General features: G+C 45.6%; 1 protein-coding gene across 1 annotated transcript in view; it reads right to left on the bottom strand.

The window, feature by feature from the left end:
* Positions 1-21,797, bottom strand: part of ptprsa (protein tyrosine phosphatase receptor type Sa) — a 140,193-nt gene that overhangs the window by 73,893 nt on the left and 44,503 nt on the right. Inside the window, exon 5 of the mRNA XM_083672439.1 lies at positions 4,423-4,611. Coding sequence (XP_083528565.1) covers positions 4,423-4,611 — 189 coding nt within the window. The remainder of the gene's footprint in view (positions 1-4,422; positions 4,612-21,797) is intronic.

Genomic DNA, 21,797 nt, shown 5'->3' with positions numbered 1-21,797 from the left:
CCTTTTCGTCTCCATGTGACTGGGACTCTCAATATTAGAACACCATCACATCTGTTGTCTTTATATGTATGCGTCGCCCCCTACTGTTCTCTATCTACCTCCATGATGTCAGTGTCTGTGTGTGCCACCCATTTGTATCTATTCAATGTGTCTGCATGTGTGTGTGTCTGTGAGTGTGTGTACATGCCTACACATGCTTAAAGCTTTTGAATCCGCTTTAGAGCCTGTAGTGTATGTGTATGTGTGTGAGTGTGTGGTGTTTGAGCAAGCTCACAGTCCACGCACGGGGCGCAGAACCGTCCAGTGTCTTGGGGGGATTATTTGGGTCATATGCCAAACCTTTGCAAAAGAAAGACCTTATTCTTTATGAATATGTACATCTCCCGCCTCTCTCCCTCTCTCCCCCAGTTAATCTGCTCTCCCTGACAAGGCCAGCCAGGGCCTGGGGTTGGGAGCCATGGGGACAGGAGAGAAATGTCAAGCTCCCTCCACACCTCCGGAGGAACTCACCTCAGGGGCTCCACATGTAAATATCACAGCTTTGCCAGCACAGCAGCAGCAGCAGCAGTGTGGACCTGGCACATCCATCCAGCCGGTGCTGTCTCCAGAGGCTGATGACAAGCGGTGCCAAAATGAAGGGTTTTATGTGGTTTTTGGTGTGTTTTGAGGAGTACTGTGCAGTTTTACTGTACCATTCCCTTGTTAAAGGGGAAGTTTACTGTCTCAAACTATCATTTCTGCTCCACTATGCCAGTGATTCAGAGAGCAGCACGTACTAGCTCTTGCTGTTCAACAGAGAACCTCACGGGAGAGGGGAATCTTGGGAGTTGTAGGAATTCAAATGGGCAACTTGGAACATCAGGACTGATCAGGGCATTCAAAGCGAGATAACTTGACTCAGATATCATTTGATTAAACGATATCTGACTAACTGATCCTGCTTTAAAATTAAGGATTATATAAGGCAAACAGGCTTGGGACAGTGTGATATTGAGTTTTATTTTTGATGAAAAGGGGTCAAATAGTGTCAATGGCTGAACTCCAGACCAGACTCCCCTCTAACTCCCACATATATGTTGGAGGACCCATCAATCTCAGAATTCCCTTTGTGCCAAGTCTGCCTGGAGCTAAGACAAGTGTCAACAGCAACAGTAAACCAGCAGCCTGATCACGCACAACCCCCCATATTCAGGATGTTCAACCACGACGGGAACTTTTCTATCATTCTTCCTCTGCTTTTAAAAATGCATTTCTCCAAGGGCATAGCCAACGAGGTCAGAAGTGGTGCACACACACCTGGGTACATTCCCATACAGTATGTCACTGACTGGGAGACATATGGCTCCAAAACTAAAAGCTAATGAATGCCTCTGCTTTAAACACAACAGAAAGGCATGGTGTAGTCTGAAAAAACCCCTGCAGAACTGAACATCGACTGTATCCAAATCTCATTCCTTCCCCCCTCAAGAGAGAAACAATATTGAAGCATTTCTTCTGCCTTCATGTTTGAAGCATGTTCCTTTAGGAAAGGGGAGACTAAAGATGAGCGTTCCGCTACTCGACTGGAAATGATACCAGCTGAGGGGTTTGGGCGCAGGCCTTTTTCTCATCAGCATAAATTCAACTGTCTGCAGGACGGGCAGTGTGGAGTGTGTGGAGAACCAACAGCACAGGCAACTGACTACACATATTGGGAAAAATCTCTGAGAATGTTTCAGTAGGGAGTTCAAAATGCGGGCCTCTGATACAGGAACAATGAAAAACGTTCACTGGAGTCTTCACACTTGGAGAGTGTGAAGCCCCAACTGACAAAGCTTTAGTTGGAGCTTTGTCAGACAGGGGTGGACTGGGCAGGAGGAAAGCTTTTTCTTGAGAAAATATTTGGCTAAGGGTGGAAGCTCGAGTTCAGTAACCAGTAACCAGTTTGTTACCCTCTCTTTCCAAGTGTTTTTGGATGGAGGACTTGTTATTGTGAAACTCTGTGTGTGCTTTCTCATGTGAGGCCATGAGATGTGTGTGTGTGTGTGTGTGCGTGCGTGTGTGTGTGTGTGTGTGTGTGTGTGTGTGTGTGTGTGTGTGTGTGTGTGTGTGTGTGTGTTCGCGTGTGTGTGTGTTGGTGGGGCAAAGGTAATGTTTGTCAGTCCAATACCACTGGCTTTTTAAGTGACCTATATGTCCACTATATATCTTTTATACAAGTTGGACAGCACAGTACTGTTGGAGAGGGTGAGAGGAACACACATAGCCCACATGACACACGTTTCTATCCTTGTACCTTTGTAGTTGAATCGTAGAGCTCACATTAGTGGGAGTAAAAGGGAAACATAAAAAAGGAAGAGTAGGAAAGGGAGGGACAGAAGAAGAGGAGGAGATGGTGGAGGACGAAGGGCATGCATTTTAAAAGGAGTTAAAATGCCATCTGCTTCAGGGACGGGGGGGGGGGAGGGGGCTTGTGGACTTTGTGAGACACTTACCAAAGGCTTCTGGAAATTATAAGGAAACAGAAAACAAACAGAAAAGGAAAGGAAAAACAGAACAATTAATTTTAGGGAGTGATTTAAGTGCTGGGAGTTCCACCTAGAGTGCTGAAACCACAGTTTACAGTAGGTGCGCCTTTTCTATCTCAGAAGCTGAATGTTAAATGACATTTATAAGAAACATCAGTCAAATAGCACAAACAGAACCAGACAGTTGTTAATGTTGTCCTGTGTAGGACTGCTGCATGTTTACCATATAAAATGCTAAAATGTACATAGGCTGAATGTGTCTGCCTTTACTACTTAGCAAAATCTCATCAGCAAATGTTGTACTCAAATGTGTATTGTTAAATGCCAGATGAGGAAAAAAATGATTCAAACATATACATTTTGAATCTACTTGAATCATTGGTTAGGTTAGATAATAAGTCAAGCTTTTTTTATTTTTTTTTATTTTTACTTTAGTCACTTTGTTTTTACTCTGTTGTGGGTTACTGAAGGTCAAATGAAGGTTGTTGAAGTCTGCAGGATGTGTATTGTGACACATCAGAGCCTCAACAGACAGACAGACAGAAAGACAGACATGACAACAGCAGACATAACACAGAGTAGAGTAGCAGAATAATCCACTGAAGTGAACCCTGATAGAAGACTGAACACACATAGAAAAGTAAAGACAGTGAAACAGAGAGACAGGTGACACACAAACAGGGGGTAGACGCAAACAATCTGAATGCTTAGCAACCCCATCATTCTCTGAAACTCTTCTGAGCCTCACTTTGGGAGCAATAATACAAGCAAACATTTAAACAACTCAGGAAATTATCAAACCTAATCCTAAATTCAATATGTTCCTGTCTAGTCAATTATAAGTACCATATGCATGTTTGTCCGTTTAATCAATATGAGGCCCAGTGAGTCTAAATTGCTATAGTAAAGGCACAGGGAGGAGCTGGTTTGAGTGAGAATATAAGTGCAGGGCCTGAGACATTAGCATCAGAAACTCAGCACTCGCTTCATAGAAATCCCCTACGGTGGCCTGCTGTCCTCAGAAGGAGAAGTCAGAAGCATTTGCACACAACCCCCTCATTCTGAAGCACTCCAGTAGTCCCTGATACCCCCACAGGGAAGCCACTGTCCGCTAACACCGAGAAACAAAGCACTCTGAAAAGTTGTAGAACATCATCTAAGCCAGTTAACAGTTTTTTTTGTTGCTGCCCTGGGATTTCCTTGGTAAAATTCCAGATGATATTTGGCTCTTTAAAGCCAAAGGACCGAGAAAAATAATTTCTTATCTATAAAAATCAAAGGTCTCCTAGAATTTTCTGTCTGGTATGCCTGACAGGTCATAAAACCCACAACTTGGGGTTTTCACTCTACAGCTTTTGCAAGGGCTACAACTGGGGCAGGAACTCAATTGTGACAGACTCTTTATTTAGTGTTGATTTACACTGATTTACATTAGCAGCTGCAACTCAAATAGGATGCATTGGATTTTTCTGATGGTGACAAATCATCGACCCAAAATATCTACCCCTTAACGCCTGGGGCCACTCTAGGGCTTGCACTTAATTAGGTATATAATTAGACTTTGCTTTACTGGGTCTCTCAATAAGGTTTAATCAATGGAAACTAGACAACACGGTACAGTAATGTGGTGGCCAAAACTAGACCAAGCTCCTTTTCTCTTTATGACACATTTCTAGGGCATAGTAAATAAGTTGAATCAGTCAGTGCTACTAAACAGTATCAATCCTAGATCATTCTGTCAGCGACTGCATTATCAATCATAATGTTTCAGAGCTAAGCTAACATTCACAAGCTCAATTGTGGCTGTTTTGTTTTGGCATTTAAAAAAACAGCGAAATGTGCTAAGGCCATGCAATAAAACAAAGGTAAAGTATAGAAGTGCAAGAGGACGACCAGAGGGGCATCACTTTCTTACCTGAGCGAAGCTGTTTGATTCGCCCATTACTTGCATTGGGGTCTATAGGCAGGAAGTCCTTGAACCAGGTGATTTCTGGGTCGGGATTGCCACTGGCTGCGCAGAGCATGGTTGCCGTCCGGGTGCGCTCGACCACTTTGAGCTGGGGTCCCATGTCTATGTTGGGGAATCCTGCCGGTAGCAAGTCCTCTGTGGAGGGAAAAGTAAAGAGAAACGCTTACTTAGTGTGGAGAACCATGCATTTATTTCATCTAGAGCACTGAGGTACAATAATTGATTTACTGGTTTAGTATGATTTTTTCTTTATGGATTTCTTTTGTATGGGTTTTCCCCATCAATATGATATAAGACTCAGACTGAAGAGCTACGATTCTACATCGGCACAGGAAAGAAAATACACATGAATTTTCTAAATAAAAGCCTCTATTCCTTGTGTATCATGATTATCTAATGACAGCTCACCTCCAAAGTAGCTTTAGCCGAGGCCCTAAAGGCCAGTGGCAGTTTACGCTCCACTACCTCTCCTGGGATATCCTAATCTGAATTTGGTTTAGACCACAGCAGACAGCTACACTTCTACATCTTGGGATTACACTGGGTGCAAAGACAGATAAACTCCCTAAACCAATAAAGCAGATTAGGATCATTTTAATAAACCCTTAAGTCCCAATGGTCGGAGAAGTCCGGTCTAACACATAGGGTAGGAAACATGGCAGCTGAGGAGCGACAAAACATGACCTAACAAGTAAATGCGAGGTAACCCTAGTAGATCTGCCCCTTACCTCCTCATTCTCAACAGGTGCAGCACACTGAGCAAATTAGAGGAGACAGGCAGCCCACATAAACACAGCCAACAAATACAGATACGTTGCAGACCGTATCTCAAGTACCTGTGAGTAGGTATTCAAACAAACAACAGCTTGTGCCCCTCATGCACCGACAGCACCACACCTCAGGACACAGAAACACTCAAGGCTGTGATTAGAGTGAGCCTTGTCTATCGTTATTGGTGTTTTCATAAACAAACACTCATAACGCTAGCCAAGCACACTTTAAAACAAGCAAGAATGCTAACAGGTAATTTACTCATTCAGTCATTGTATACAAAGGAACAACTGGGCAATTACTGTACTTGATCACGCATGCTAAACCAATTTAGCGCCATTGAGCAACTAGGGACAAGTAAGTGAAGTGTTACAGTATAAGCATTGAGTAAGCATTGGGAGTCTGCTATTCATCTGAAAGGGCTCTGGTTCTTCACGCCTGACCTCTACCCAGGCGTGCTGAGTTGTGACTCACTGGGCAATGAGCACCTGGGGCTAGCCTGCACTGTAATATGCATCAGACCCCTGCGGCCACAGAGTGGGTAAAGCAGGCTGAGTAAGACAGGGCCAGTGGTACAGCAGAGGTCGTCTCTCATCTTCAGGGTACAGCCATATGACCTCATATGAACTCAGCACTGCAGACATCATGACAGCCATGTCGATGCCTGGAGACAGCTCGATTGAGGAAATAAGGCCAGCAAGTTTGTTTGAGTTAACAGTACACGGCTGCAAGCGCAGGAGAAAGAGAGAGAATGACAAAACAAGAGAGAGCAAGACAGAAAGAGAGAGAGAGAGAAAGTGTTACGGATGGGGTTGCACTTCCCAGTGCAATCCCTAGATGTCTACCTCCAGCTGCCCACTGTGCTGCCTCACTCTCTCTCTCACTCACTCACTCACTCACTCACTCACTCACTCACTCACTCATCATGGATTTATCACCTGCACCTGTGTTTAATTGTCACTGATGCTTTATGTACCCTCACTTCCCTTCACTCCCCGCTCAGTCTTCACAGTGTGTGCACCATGTGTTGGTCACCTAAGAAAAGTAAGCCCTTGATATTTACGAGTACTGTTTTGGAGAAGTTTTCTCCTCCCTTTATTTTTGAGTTTAGTTCGTAGCCTTCTGTATATAACCAATTCCTGTTTTGGAGACTTTGTTTTCTCCCCATTATTTTCGAGTAAGTCTGTGCTTTGTATCCTGTGTTGACAATTCAACCTTCAAGTAAAGATCCCTTTATTTTTGTATTGCTGCCTACTTGTCTGCCTCATTTATATGCACCGCACCTGGGTCTGCTCACCAAAAAACGTACAAGAAAGAATAGAAAGAGGCCCGAAACGAGGACCCCCTCATAGGCTCCCTAGTATGGGGGCTGACACCAGCGGAGATGGATAAATATTGCAATGCTTGGTTCAAAGAATGAGAGGCATTTGTGCTGTTTTAGGCTTGATGCCGAATCCTTTCCATTGATTATTAACAAATGCTGATGTATAATCTCTTTGTACTGTGGTTCCCTGAGGGGAAAAGCTACAGCAAGCCTGTATGTCAGCCCACACTTGAGGACGGTTTTGAGCTCACTCAATCTCTTCTAGTCTGTGACTTCAATGTTCTATGCATCAGGCGCTTTAAAGGTTGTCATACTCCAGTAGCACTCCAGTTATATCTGCAGGATATACCTGCATTTAGAGGCAGTATGTCATTGCCCAGGATCCTCTGATATTGTCGTATGATGTTCAGGACCTACAGTAACCATCACACAAGTCTGCCTCAACAGGCATGAAAGTAGGAGAAAACTACTCTACCCTCATCCAGTAGTGAAGCTGAAAACATAGGCAGTATGAGTTTATACGAGTTTCATTTGAGTTTAATTAAATTGGACAAGTGACAGAGGGATCAGTTAGAGACGCCTAGAGGAGCCTTGAGTGGTGGAAGGTGGGCGAATGAACAGCAGAGAACAAGAGTGCAGGAGTGGAGGAATCATGAAGCGATTACACTATCATTATGGCTTCTCCAATCTGCGAAAGCAGCCAAATAAATGCACTCTTGAGTAAATACCATGTGGTATTCGGTTTCCCAGGAATGGTGTCTGATACAATCTCCCCTGCAGCTTAGAAGGGCTGGCGATAGAACCCACCATGCAAAAATAAATAAATCACTGTTGTAAAAAAAAATGAGTTCAGGGTCAGCCAGCCTGAGAGAGGGGTGAAGGGAAAAAGCTAACAACAAGGCTTGATTGCACCCAGGGTTCCCTGAGGGCATCCTTAGATTATATTTGTGTATGATGCACTTTGGTGTTCTCTGCAATGGCAAATCAAATCAGCCCTTCCACCACCTGATTGGTCAGACACAATGTCATAGTTTTATTCACCAGAAGGGCCTCTTACCTCTCCGCTGCTTGGCAGCACTCATCATCACGTTGCAGAGCGCCATCATTCACGCCGAGACTGGCGTTTTTACATCCCCCCTTTGCTCCGCAGTCCTGGCATGCCTATTTATGTTTTAGGGCTACTGCTAATGTGCTGCACAGTCAATTACTCATACAAACATCCTTGATTGGAGAGATTCAGACCACTGGCCAGTTATATTTGTTTTAACAAGGGGATTGGACATTGAAAGCCCACTCTCAAACTAGGTGGAGTAACCATTTGTCGCAGTCTCATCGATACCGAAAATGGTCAGTGCCATGCAATTACACGTTGGCACATGCAAAGGATTGGCATCTGGGCAGCTCAGTCTGACCCGCTGAGAGGTATTTAGGCAGTACTAATAATGACGTTGTCTCAGTCACCACTGAGGCTGCATACATTGGCCACTCCATCAGACAGTTGGCAAAGGACCCATATGCAACACTCACCCTCCACGTCCTGTTGACCACTTTTCCCTCCTTTATCCTCTTTGTCTTTGCCGCTTGCTTTGTATACGAGGGCTGCATCCATTATCCAAAATTGTATTTAATTGTGCTTCGCTGTTTAATGTCATTACACAAGCGACAGGTGCAAAGCCTTTAATCGGTTAGTTTAGCGACAGCACGACACTTAATCTGCAGACTCATTCCTGCTGTTGTGTTCCCCTTCTCGTCTATGTGCGATGGTCCACTTGTAATGGTCATCTCCAATAATTTTCCACCCTAATGTAGCTCATTTCCAACAATGCATCACTCTCAAATTATCTTAAATTTTGCAGAAAATCAGAGCAGTCAGGAGCAACTTGACAGACTGCATTTTGAGAGGTCTGAAAGCCATTCTGGGTCAGGGGTGCACGTCAACCTCTCTGATAGGGTGGCTTCAAAGCTCCTTTGACTGAGCCATCAATTACCACACCGAAAGAGGGAAAAAACATTTTTTTTCCCATCGTTCCCTGGAACTGCAGCAAATGCCAAGGGTGCACCGCCATTCCCCACACTTATTACTCATATTATTATTTTCACTTACTGAAATTATTTAATTTCATCAGTGGCATAATCAGGTTAACTGATTACCCCTCGCCACAGCCAGCAACGGGGCTTTCGTAAAGGCTGTGCATTAATATTACAGAGAGACTGGAGAGAGAAGGGAAAGAGGGAGAGAAAGAGAGAGAGGGGATGGAGGGAAATTAGCAATGCACACACAGAGCAGGAGAGAGTGAGAGAAAGAGAGAGAGAGAACCCTCAGCATTACCATAGCCTTTGAATAAATAGACTTTTGACTAATCTGCAGGCCCAGCTGTTTGGACTCTGGAGATGGTCAATTTCATTTACTGTGCTCCCAATCCACAGGTAGCTCAATTCACATAATTGACAGGTCGGTGATGAAACAGAGAGTGGGGGGGTGGGCTTGTGTGAGGCTGGACAGGTGTGTGTGTGTGTGTGTGTGTGTGTGTGTGTGTGTGTGTGTGGGGGGGGGGGGTAGAAGCAGATACGGAGGGTAGTCGGGCCTCTCTGGGATCCTGGTAGCACCACTTTCGGTGGAGCCTGTGTCAGCATGGATCGCTGCGCAAAGAGAGAAGGGGACAGCAGCATAGGAAAACTAATCACGACCTCTCCAGCTTGGCAGTGCTCGCCTTTGGACTCCAATCTCAGGTAGATAATAGGTATTATGCAGCATGCACTCAACCTATCCCTCCTCACTCACTGCACTTTCGTAGTCTGTGTGCTCGAGAGGCGGCCGTGGACTATTGGTATTCTTCACGCTTTCCACATGACCAAGGGCAGAATATATATCCAAATTTCAAAACTGAGTAAAAGTTTTGAGCACTCCAGATTACAGTGGAATGAGTTTGTCGGGTCAGCTTCTTGAACATATGGACTTCACGGTGAGAGCGGTTTACTTTTGAATTCTGATTGACTGCCTTTGGTCTCAGCAGCAGTTGTCAATAAAATGATTCCCCCCTTCAATCTGTCTGTGTGTGGAAATAACTTTTGTGTTAACTGGCATAGGAAGTGATATTCTGACCGTTGGAGTTCTACAGACACTGTCCAGACCCTTGTAAAACCAGAATAGACACCCCCACATTAGGCCACACTTTAAAGATATCATCTCAACTGGCCTAAAAGTAAGTCGTGTTTGCCACATGCACTGTGTTCCAAATACTGTAATAGCTGCCAAGAGCATAATAGCAGCTAGTGTTTTTGAGAGCAATTTCCATTAACAAGCAGAGTTAGCCACTGGGGCTGCACTTTTGTCACGTCTGAAAGCTAAAAGTGGATGCCTGTCATTTCCTGAGGAGAAGAGGAGTTCAGTGAATGCCCCTATCGAATGCCAAAGAAGTGAGACTCCAGAGAAAAGCTGTGGTCTAAACTCCATCTCTCTATTCCTACTTTCTGTATCTTTGCTTTCTTTATGAACTGTAACTCATTCACCATAGCTATAGGGGCCAGAGGTGATCAGCTGGAATTAAAAATACTTAAATAGCATCTACAGACATGCGCTCCATGGCCGAGTTCAACACAGGTGAACATGCATGCTGCCATTCTCTCTTCTTCAGAAACTTAGAAGCTGAGAACCAAAACTACTGCTCAGATAGTACAGTACACTGTCTCCTAGTCTGCCAACGTAGACACAGCACAGACAAGAGAAAGTAATTGTCCAGGACAGCTCAGACAGATCTCCTCCCTGTGAAGAGAAGAGTAAAAAAAAAAGAAGCTCTCTCTGTTTATCTATTTCAGCCAGTGAAGTTTTGCCTAGCACTAGCGCTAGCTCTCCGGGTGCCTGAGTGGCCCCAGGGAAGACAGGCGAACTCCAGGGGAGACGGGAGATGAGATGAGGCCAGGACCATTAGAGGAAGTGCCTCTCCTCTGCGAGATGTCAACCAGTAGAGTCTCATTCGGCATGTCCTGGCTTTCATTTAGCGTACCTTACAAGGCAATGCCGCGTTTTTTTGTCAATTAAACATGTTGACTGTGTATTTCACCTAAATGAAAGAGTCAAAGCATGGAACTACAAACTACTACACCTCATCATCATCTTTATCATTCTCTGTGTCTATGTTTGGAGGAATAGAATTATTAGTACCCCTCCAGTCAATAATAAATGATTAAAGCTATTGTGCCTACAGCAGTAGTACATCCTGCCACCTTTTCAACACCTCATGCTGGATTTGGAGGCGGACTGCCAGCCAGCGGGGTGCGTGAGAAGACTTCATTCACCTGAAACACAGGCCTTTAGAGAGAGAGCCCTCTAAGCCTATCTAGCAGCTGGAGCCAAAACAACCATGATTTGAGCTTAGAGCTCTGAGCTCCCCTCTCAACCTCTCCAATGAAAGCAAATGAGTATAGAAACTGCCCTGCGGAAGCCTGAATATTCAACACCAGCTGAATACAAATGTAAACATCAGAATAGTTGATACCAAAATTATGGATATTATAATTGTAAGAGATTGGGGGGACATTGTCCTCTAGGGCCATTAGCTTGGTGCAATTAAGCCTCTAATAACAGGGTGGGAGGCACCTTTGCGAGTGGAGCAACAATTATGAATATGTTTTGCGATAAATGGGAAATGGACAAATGGCCACCGGCTTGGTAATTGCTCATTGCCACTAATAGCTGTGGAGGCAACAAGCGGGCAATAGAGGGGGGCCATTGGGGATGGACCCTCGCTAGGGAGGAGGCTGGAGACGCGAATAAATACATCACTTAAAAAGATGACAAGCTTGAGAGGTTGTGCACTGAATGACAATCAGAGTTGAATTGCCTCGCAAGAGCGACAGGACACAGGAGGGAATATTTATGTGCTCCCTTCTTCCTTTCCAAAGCAAAGACCCGAGCTACAATTTCAACATCATTTCCTGAGAATAGCGGTCCTCAACGGAAGAATTGGCCACAGTAGTTTAACTTTCACTCTGAAAACAGAGCACATGCCAGAATCAACAATGAAATAAATGGAAACATAGGAGGAGGCCATAGAAAAAGAAACAACGCCTTGTACTCCCACACTGAGGTGACCCAGTATGACTTGTTTTGAGGCCATTCAATTCCAAACTCTTCACCAAAAACCAAACAGAAGTCAACAATGTCTCTAATTGGATCCAATCATCACAACACAAATTTGGCATCCAGTGTCTGTTGAAATACACACTTCTGTTCAGCCTGCTCATGTCTCGAAGTGGACGCAAAGTGACAGTTAGCGTATACAAGTTCTCAGTGCGAAGTTGATGAAGAGAGAGCTGGAGAAGGCAAACAGTGTGCTCAGGGAACAGATGTTCATTTTGCATGGTCCAATGCCAATGCAGAGCCTGGCGGAGCCTGTGCCAGCCAAGCAACGGGCAGGCAGGCTAAAGCAACACAGAGTTGTGAGCTGCATGCCCTTTAAGGCTGAGGAGCTGGAGTGTTCTTTAAATATTAACAGCTGCTGCTCAATCCAGTCAGACCAGGGAAGGGCTCCAGAACAGAAGCTCTGTAATCAAGGAAAAGCTGGTGGGATAGCATCTTCATTCTTTTCTCTCTCTCTTACTTGGGCTTTATTTTTCTCTCTTTAAGTTTATGCCAACAATACAATGTATGGAAGAGAGGCTTTTCATGGTCAAGCCGGTATAACTACCTATTGCAATTGTTATCCAAGCCTTTATGGGGATTCTTAGAGGGGGGTAAATGGGGGTGAAGTACTTAGCTCAACATAGAGATATCCAACCTACTATTCTATACAGAATGTATAGTGGTAGCACACCTCATCCGTGTGGGACTTGAAGCCTATCAATTCCTCCAAAATGCAGGGCAGTTGGTGTGACCTCTGTGTTGTACAGCTTTAGTCACCTGGGTAGTGGCTCATGTTTATTCATGAGGCCGGTGGCCCAGGCCGCCTCCCCCAGCTCCTCTTTATTCATGAGCTGGGCTCTCTGCAGGTCGTCTCTGGTCCTGTTTCCACGGGAACCACCATATCCACTGCTATCCTTTCATGTCAGACCCAAGTTAGTAGTATATGGTCTGTCTATATCCATGGTCATCTTCAAATGTGGCCAGCAATGTAAAATGGCAGGCAGTATAGGCAGCATGGACGATAGGGTCTCAAAGGGTAAACCCCCCCCCCCCCCACTGGAATCAAGGAGAGAAAACAGAAAGTCTACTCTGTGAGTCACAGGAGCAATCAAACAATTGAGCACTTATCCCGGTAAAACCATCCCGGAGACACTGATCTTTCAATTTAGCCTGACAGTGGATCCATTTATCTAAACTTTCCACCGAGTAATAAACCAATCGGTCCACTGAGCCAGCCCAAAACCATTTTCCTCTCTCTTTCACTCTGTCTTGCTCTTTCTCTTCTGCCTCTGTCTCTTACCTTACTATCACCCAAAAGACAGGCCACAAGGTCGCCCTACTTGAGCAGGCATTACATGAAATCGATGGTGAAAGTTCGGAAGCTGAGCGCCCCCGGGAGAGCTGAGTTTCAGCCACTTATACCTCGCTGTCGCTCCTCTCCCCCATCCCCAATCACGCCTGATTAACGCTCTCCAGGTTCCCAGGATCAAAGGATTGGAAGGCCATAAACTCCCGTCTCAGTGAATTTCCTCTGGGCGGCAGTTTTTAAAGTGGCCATAGAGAGACATAGGAGTTCGGCTGATGTCGAAATTCGGTGTGTGTGTGTGTGTGTGTGTGTGTGTGTGTGTGTGTGTGTGTGTGTGGGGGGGGGGGGTTAGAGGTGGAGAGAAATAAGAGAGGGGGAACATGACCATCCATAAGAACAAGCAACAATAAGAACAATTCCTCCACAAGTGGGTGCTTCGAACAAGCCTGCCCTCCAACACCACCAATAGCAGCACATTCATTCCCCTTACTTCAAATGCAAACCGGCAAGAAAGTCCATTCCAATAGCTGTGTCACAACACAAATAAACATAAACACACAGGGAAATACCATTTCCCATTTGGAAATGCACTTGGCTGATAGCGACAAATATGGCCGCCGCAGAGGAGGTCTGTAGATTGTGCTAGATCTTAACAGTGCTAAACAAATGTATTATGCAGTAGTGAGAGCAGCTGAGGTGGTGGGAATGGGAATTGGCTTGTTTATGAGGGCGAGCAGCAGATAATACAGTGGGCAAATACAGCTGGGTGGGTGTTAATACCATCTCACTGCAGACTTAATCAAATGAGGCCTGCTGGGGCTGCCTCCGTTGAGAGGAACCCCTCTTTCTGGCGTTCTTATCTTCCTTTCTCTCTTTTTTTTACTTTCTCTTTGTCTCTCTATCTCTCTTTCTCCCCCGCTCCGTGGTAGCCTCAATTCCTCTTCCCCTTCATCATTGTTTCTCTCTGTCATTGTAGCTCTGTCTCTCTACTCTTTGGTCTCTATCTCCCCTGCATCTTTCTCTCATCTTCTCATCCTCTCCCTCTATCTCTGTACATTCTTTCCATTCCATCTCTCTTTCCCCCCTCTCCCTCTCTGCTCAGTGAGTTCTTAGGGGAAGTTAAAGGTGAGAGGAGCAGGTGGATGAGAGGAGGAGGAGGAGGAGGAGGAGGAGGAGGAGGAGGAGGAAATGGGATCTACTCCTGATACTGAGCACCTTATTCATCTGTGTCTCATTAAAAGACCCACTGCCCACCTGCTCCAGACATACTACCTCTCTGTCTTGGCCTCCACTCTATTTCTATCTCTCCTTTTCTCTCCTCCTTTCTCTCTCTTTCTGCATTTCTAACCTTTGCCTTTATCGCTCTCTACACTTTCTCTCTGCTCCTCTTATCCATCTTGTTCAAATTCAAGTGTCTGGTAACACTTTACATTAAGTTGTCCTTAAATGTATGTAACGACATGGTAATAACTGTGGTATCAACATTGTACTTACATAGTAACTACATAGTAACTGCTATGTGATTACAGTTTAACAGTATCAGTTATTACACAAAGGAAATGTACTGGGATATTTGGCATTACCAATCTTTGACAATTTTTAACATAACAATGGAGTTATACTGTCTAATCTATTGTCATGGAGAGAGAGTTTTGGCATCGATCAAGCCAATAGTTTAACCACTTGTGTAATAACTGATACCGCTAGAATGTAGAATTACATAGTAATAACTTTAGTATCAACATTGTAACAACTAAAAATGAAATGACACACACACACACACGCACACGCACACGCACACACACACACACACACACACACACACACACACACACACAGAACAATTACTCCCTCTCCACTAACCTCTGTTCCCCTCTCTCCCCTTATTCGTCTCTCAGAGGAGGTCAATTGTAAAGTCCTCTCATTGTTAAAGCTGCCCAGATCAGTGGGGTTTTTCACTGTGGCTTCGTAACTGGCCAATTCGGCTCATGATTAAGTCTGTTGTTGGGGTGTGGTAACCTTTGCCCGGCCCCAGCATGACAGGTTTACCCATGAGCCAACCGCGGAGCAGACCGAGGAGAGAATGGAAAGATGCATCATGCATGAACATACAGTACTGTAGAAACATTAACTAGGGGGGAGATCGGCATATTCCAGCACACACATCGATCTATCCATGCCATTCTCACTTATGTGTTGCCTCTCCTTATGGGCAAGCTCTATTATAAAGGGGCCAGGGTATTGCTTGTGTGCAGCAGACCATGTCCATTGTAAGGACGCACCATTTAACCCTGCTTCTCTTGGTCTACTCAAGGGGATATCTAATAGGGTGCAGCATGAGAAAGACAATGGGCAGGTGGGTGGTTGGAGGTCAATACTCATCCATTAGTTTGGATCTCTATCATTTAACATTCCTGCCTCTCCAATGCCTCCCCATTATCACATTCCTTCCAGCCACAAGTGTCTTCGTCACACCTTCCCACCCACTCACACACACGTAAGCCTAAACACTGAGGCTTTCACTCTCTGTCAAACACTCATGTTCACATTCACACACACACACACACGTTTGTGTGAACAGACACGCAAACACACATATACACACACACACACACACACACACACACACACACACACACACACACACACACACACACACACAGACAGAGACAGACACACACAGACAAACAGACCAAACATTAGGCCTAAACGCTAAGGCTTTCGTTCTCTGTCAAACACACATTCACATTCACACACACACCCACACACACACAAGATCACAAACACACACTTGAACACACACTTGAACACACACACACACACTTCCCAGCACTGGTCCCCTCTGGCTCCCTAATGCATGATAATGCACTTTTCAGTCCTGCTGCACTCGGGCTTTCCGGAGGAATACAGCGGGAATGATCATCAGCCACGCTCCGTTACTCCAAATCATTCATGGCACGGCTTTAAGAACACATCGCCCGCTAATACCCTGCAACCCCTGGGGCTGGCCAAGCACTGCACTGGCTCGTCGGCTGGTGCCGAGAGAGAGAGAGAGAGAGAGAGAGAGAGAGAGAGAGTGAGAGAAAGAGAAAGAGAGGGGGGGGGGAGAAAGAGAGGGGGAGGAAGAAAGAGAGAGAAAGAGAAACAGTAGAAAGAGGAGGGGTAATGAGCGAATGGGGGAAAAACAAGAGAAGGATGTCTCAATGCTTGGCCTGCAGCCAAATAGCCTACCCCCTTCCTTCTCTTTCTTTTCCCTCTCTTTTATTTCATGGCTTTTTAATCTCAGAGAGTGGAGGCTAACTGCCGGGTGGCTAACTGTGGTGCAGCTAAAGCACAGTGGCGGTTGGCTAAAGCTCTTGTTGGCTCTTGTTTGCCCATAGTGGGTAACTAGGCATGTTCCCTGCCACTTTCACAACGGGGAGGGCTGGGTAGTGATGAACTAGGGGTTGCAAACCACATTGTTTCCACACACTCTCCAATGCTCAAATCAGAGGAAGGAAGGGATGGAGTGTGGTGAAGGGAACAAGGAATGCATATTGCAAAGTACTATAACATATGGTAGATGGAGCCAATACAAACTGCCCAGAGACTTGAAGAGACAAATATTGAGAGAGATGGTGGCAATAACGTAATCATCATTGACCTCGATGCATATGTGTGTGTGTGTGTGTGTGTGTGTGTGTGTGTGTGTGTGTACATTTACATCTTTGTCATTTAGCAGATGCTTTTATCCCCCAAAAAAGTGCCAATTTTTGGTGGAGAGGTCTGAGGAGGTGTGACCCCAGGTGTAACGCAAAGAAATGGGTCTTTAGTCTACAGCAGAAGATAGGTAGTGACTCTGCTGTCCTGACAGTGGTGGGAAGCTCATTCCAGCACTGGTGCACCAAGACAGAGAAGAGGGAACTTCTTCACTGAGCAGAGCAGCACCTGAGAAGAGCGACCACTACGTCCTTGTAGAGATAACAGTGCCAAGCATCCAGCAGAGGTGGAAGAACGGAGTGACCGGGCTAGGATTTGGGGAGTGACAATTGCTTTGCAGATAGAGATGGGTTGTTTTATAGCCCCCTAGGTGAGCACCAGGGTCTTGAATCTGATGCGAGCTGCTGCTGGGAGCCAGTGGAGGGTGAGGAGGAAGGGGGTGATATGAGTGTGTGTGTGTGTGTGTGTGTGTGTGTGTGTGTGTGTGTGTGTGTGTGTGTGTGTGTGTATGTGTGTGTGTGTGTGTGTGTGTGTGTGTCTGTGTATGTGTTGACAAAATCCAATTAAAACTTCACGAGGAGAAGAAGAACAAACAAGACTTCCTGGTCCTTCAGGAGAGCAGCCAATTAGCAGGCTGCCTGATCAAACGAGTGTTGTAGTGGCCCCGCCCGCTCTACAGCTCTCTCCTCACTAACGAGGTCCCTCAGCATGGAGGGTCAGAGACAGACAGAGAGAGAGAGAGAGAGAGGGGGGGGGGGGGTCATTATGTCTGCTTTTGCGATAGAGTGATGGGAGGAAGGTGAGGGTAATGGTAGAGGAAGAAAGAGAGATAGAGAGTGTGAAAAAGACATAGAAAGAGTGCAGAAAGCCTGGGAAATGGGCAGCCTAAAGCCTCACAATTCCAGTACCTGTGTTTATCTCTCTTTAGCATGCCAAGAGAGAGAGAGGACATGGGACAGAGGAGAGGGGAGAGTGATGCCTGGCCAGTTCAACAAAGTGTAGTTTGCTCAGGCACACTGCAGGAGGCGTGGAGAGGTTGGGATTAGTTCCACCTGGTGAGGAGAAAAGGATGAAAAGGAAAAAAAGGGAGGGAGGAAATATTGTAAGAGTGTGTGTTGGTGGTGGGGGGGGGGGGGGGGGGGGGTTGTCATGGGCAGGTCCACCACTCTACTCTGGGTGAGTGGGCACAGATGGCGAGACCTGGGCTTCTGTTTGTCTTGGGAAAGAGGTGTATGCAGCTGCCAGGGGTCAGTGTGTGTGTGTGTGTGTGTGTGGGGGGGGGGGGGGGGGGGCACTCTGTCCAATGAAGAGAGGGAGAGGGGGAGTGAGGCTGACGACAGAAAAAATACTATAGACACTCGCAAAACAGGTGAGACCAGAGAAAAGGGGAGAAAGACAAAAAAGGGGAGAAAAGAGAGATTGAGTTAAAGTGAAACAGATGATGGAAGCCCTGTAGTAAACCAGTGATAAAGACAGGAATGCAGAAGTAGAGAGAGAGAGGGAGAGAAAGAGAGAGAGCAACTGCAGGTGTCTATTCTCTATGTCTCCTCAGCCCTCCCAAGGACTCCCAGAGGACTGTGTTGAAAAGGACGTGTTGGAGAAGCAGATGGCACATCTTAGGCATTCAGGTCACTGTTCTAGGGAGGCGCAGGAGGTGTCACAACACTGAACGCACCCCACCAGAATAGGGACACCACAGGAACAGGACAGAGCCCAGAGCATTAGCAATGCTAATGCTAAGTACAGGAGCAAGGTGGGAGAGAAGATAGATCTTGACTATCAGTGGGGGGCTTTATAGGGGTGTGTAATGTACTTTTCCACTGTCACTTTTGGCACTGGTGCTTGGCCCAAAGCCTCATACTTTTGTGTTTCCATCTCCGAGAACAGCCCCAAAAAAGATCCAAAAAAGACCTGACCTGGGACCTTGGGGAGATTTTGGGCACTTTTTGGGGACTTGGGCGGGGTCTGCGGGTAGGTGTGCGATGTGTACTGCGGCTTTTCATTGTTTGGCTAGGCTAGTTAGTTTAATGAACGACTGCTACTTGTATGTTACAAAAGCATGAAAATGCAATATTAAACTGTTTCAGTCAGGACACGACATTTTAATAAATGTAATGAAAATGGTAATACATTAAGTTTGGCGTAATTGGACGGCTCTGATATTGCTCCCCGCCTGAAGTCAATACAATAGTCAAGATTAAATACAATATTATAAGGTGGGGAGCCCATCAACTTCTCAAACTCCCCGTAGGTAGGTAAAAACAGACAGCAAACCTGCAGGTGGAAGCTGGGGCGTTGGGTGGGACGACCAAAATGTAACTTGCATAGCCAAAACAGGCGAAAACACAGTTTAACCATGGTCACGTGTTGCATAACTTGGCTCTTTTAAGCCTAGTCCCATGAACATTTGATGTGTTTGCTTTCTTTCATACATGGATTCTGCTGTCCTTCACCTGACAGCCAGCTGCCCTTCTCCTTAAAGTGCCCTGCCTAGAGGGTCGTTACCTAATTATAGTTGGGGAAATGTACACTGTGCCTATCACATTGCTGCCCCTAACATTGACAATCTCCAGATCTTTAAAAAGGTCTTAGCTACATATCCCAAACCAACCTAATTATTGGTGGGGACTTGAATTGTGTCTTAGATCCTTATTTAGAAAGAGGTCTTCCACACAAAGAATTCCTAGAAGTAACTCTAGTGAATTCATCAATACCTTCATTAATAACACAAACATGTTTGATATCTGGAGAGTGGCCAATCCAACAAGCAGGGAATACTCATTGTATTCCTCTGCACATAATTCATACACCAGAATAGACTATTCCCTCATCAATTCAAAACCTTTACCTGTTACTATGAATGTCACACATCATAGTATTGTGATCTTGGACCACAGTCATATCACACTCTCGTTAAATCTTAAAGACATGGCTACCCCACAAAGAAACTGGAGGTTGAACCCCCAGGTATTTACTGAGTGTGCATTTTGTGACTATCTTAAAGCTCAAGTTACTTTTTAGTTTGAGACCAATGACGTTCCAGGGACCTCTCCTTTCCTACTGTGGGAAGCCATGAAAGCATACTTAAGGGGCAGTGTAATTTCCTTTGAGGCTTCCAGAAGGAAGAAAAACAAAGCCAAACTGCTTGAATTAGATGGCCAGATTCGCCAATTAGAGTCTGCTCAGCACCCTTCCAATGACCTGCAATCGAATACTTTTAGTGAAAATTGGTAAAGCAATCGTTGAATTTGGTGATACACCACAGAAATGAGTTGCTTGACTACTTAAAAAGACCAAAAACAATTGCGCAATCCATAGGATAAAATCTGACACTGATAAAACCGAAGGATTTTAGATTTTTGATGCCTGTCTGCCTACGTGATATGTCCTGGCTACAAAACTTCCCTTTTAAGATAGCCTTAGACAAGTTTACTTACCTGGGGATTGAGGTGACAAAGTGCTACTCCTCCTTATTTAAGGCCAACTTTCCTCCCTTGGTAGCTAAATTGCAATCAAACATTCAGTTCTGGAGAACCCTTCTTTTATATTAATAGCCAATGCCATTAAGTTGGTCTTCCTACTGTGTGTGTGTGTGTGTGTGTGTGTGTGTCATGTGTTCACAACCAAATTATCGTCCCTTGTTATCAGCCTTATGAACCATTTACCTAATCTCCAGTTTCACACCCCCTACCTACCCATTGTTTACTCTCCCCCTGTCCCTAGCCCCATGGCCTACATCTCCTCATCCTTAGCCTTCAGCCAACCATCCCTGCCCCCTATTGTCCCTGTACTCTGTCCCAGTTGCTCCCAATCTCTGTCCCCTATTCCTTGTACCACATCTCTCTGCTCTCTCCCTGTTCCCTCTCTCTCCTCCAGTCTGCTGTACTGATAAGCCAGTGCAAGGGCAGGCCTTAGAGCAGATGGAGGGGGGGCCCAACTCCCAACCCCACCTCCCCCCCAGTGCCGGAGCCCTGCCTGCAGGGCCTGTGTGGCGGACTGGCGGCCGCCTGGGCCCTGCCACAAAGCCTGGATTTTCATGTAAGACTGGGCTGCTGACAATAACCCTGGATCCTGGGCCCCGTCCCAGCCAGGAGTCCCTACAATCTGCCAGCTCCAAGGCTCAGCCTCAGCCGCAACCAGGGCAGATGGCAGCAGTGGAGGAGAGAGAGAGAGAGAGAGACAGGGGGGCAAAGAGAGAGACAGAGAGAGAGAAAGAGAGAGAGAGAGGGAGGGGGGGTAAATAGGGTGGCAGGTAAATAGAATGAGAGAGGAAAAGCAGGAAGGACAAAGAGGGGGAAAGGGAGGAAGTAAAGAGAGAGGAAAAGGATAGAAAAGCACAGACTTGAGAGCTCTGATTCCTGTACAAGCATAACGTGAATCAAGTGCAGCAATGCCAAAGAGGACGAATAAGACGAACCACCTCTGACCAAGGGAGTCTATAAGATCAATTGACTACAGCCATCGCATGCATCATTATCTAGAATAATATCCAGAGTGAATAGGAACTTGTAACACATCTACACTGCAACATCATTGTAATTTCATGATAAGCACCAAACCCAATGGACAAGTTCAGTTTCGATAGAAATCAGATAGTTCATAACCCCGCTTTTATCACAGGAACTAAGGACCACTGTTTCAGTTTTCTCTATCCCTTCAGTTTAATCACCAGCCTTTCTCCCTCCTTCGCTCTCTCATCAGTGAATACAGCTGAGAGTGAAAATAAGATCCTGCGCTTGTCAGTTGATGCTCTGTCTCCAAGCTTTCCCCGGAATGAGAGTGCTATTTCCACAGTGTCTCATGCATCTGTCTGCAACCCCAAACCCCTGTGTGAGACCAATCAAGGCTCTTTCTTCCGGGCCCTTTTCTTTAGACAATAACTCATCTTAGCGCCCCTGTCTAGCTTTATCAGAAACATCGCAACTACGCTCATCTGTGAATAGAAGGTTGATTAGGCCACAGCATCTTAGTATGATCCTTGATAAACATCGGCCACAATAGACTAGGAAGTGCCCACTTTGACAAACAGCTGTGAATGCTTTTTGGGATTCAAACACTATAAGCACACATCTGGGATATTTGTCTCATATTGCTCAACC

Source organism: Argentina silus, assembly GCF_951799395.1.
Source record: "Argentina silus genome assembly, chromosome: 6".
NCBI classification, from domain to species: domain Eukaryota; kingdom Metazoa; phylum Chordata; class Actinopteri; order Argentiniformes; family Argentinidae; genus Argentina; species Argentina silus.
Note: the sequence above shows the minus strand (reverse complement) of the source record. Positions and strands in the feature narration are given on the sequence as shown.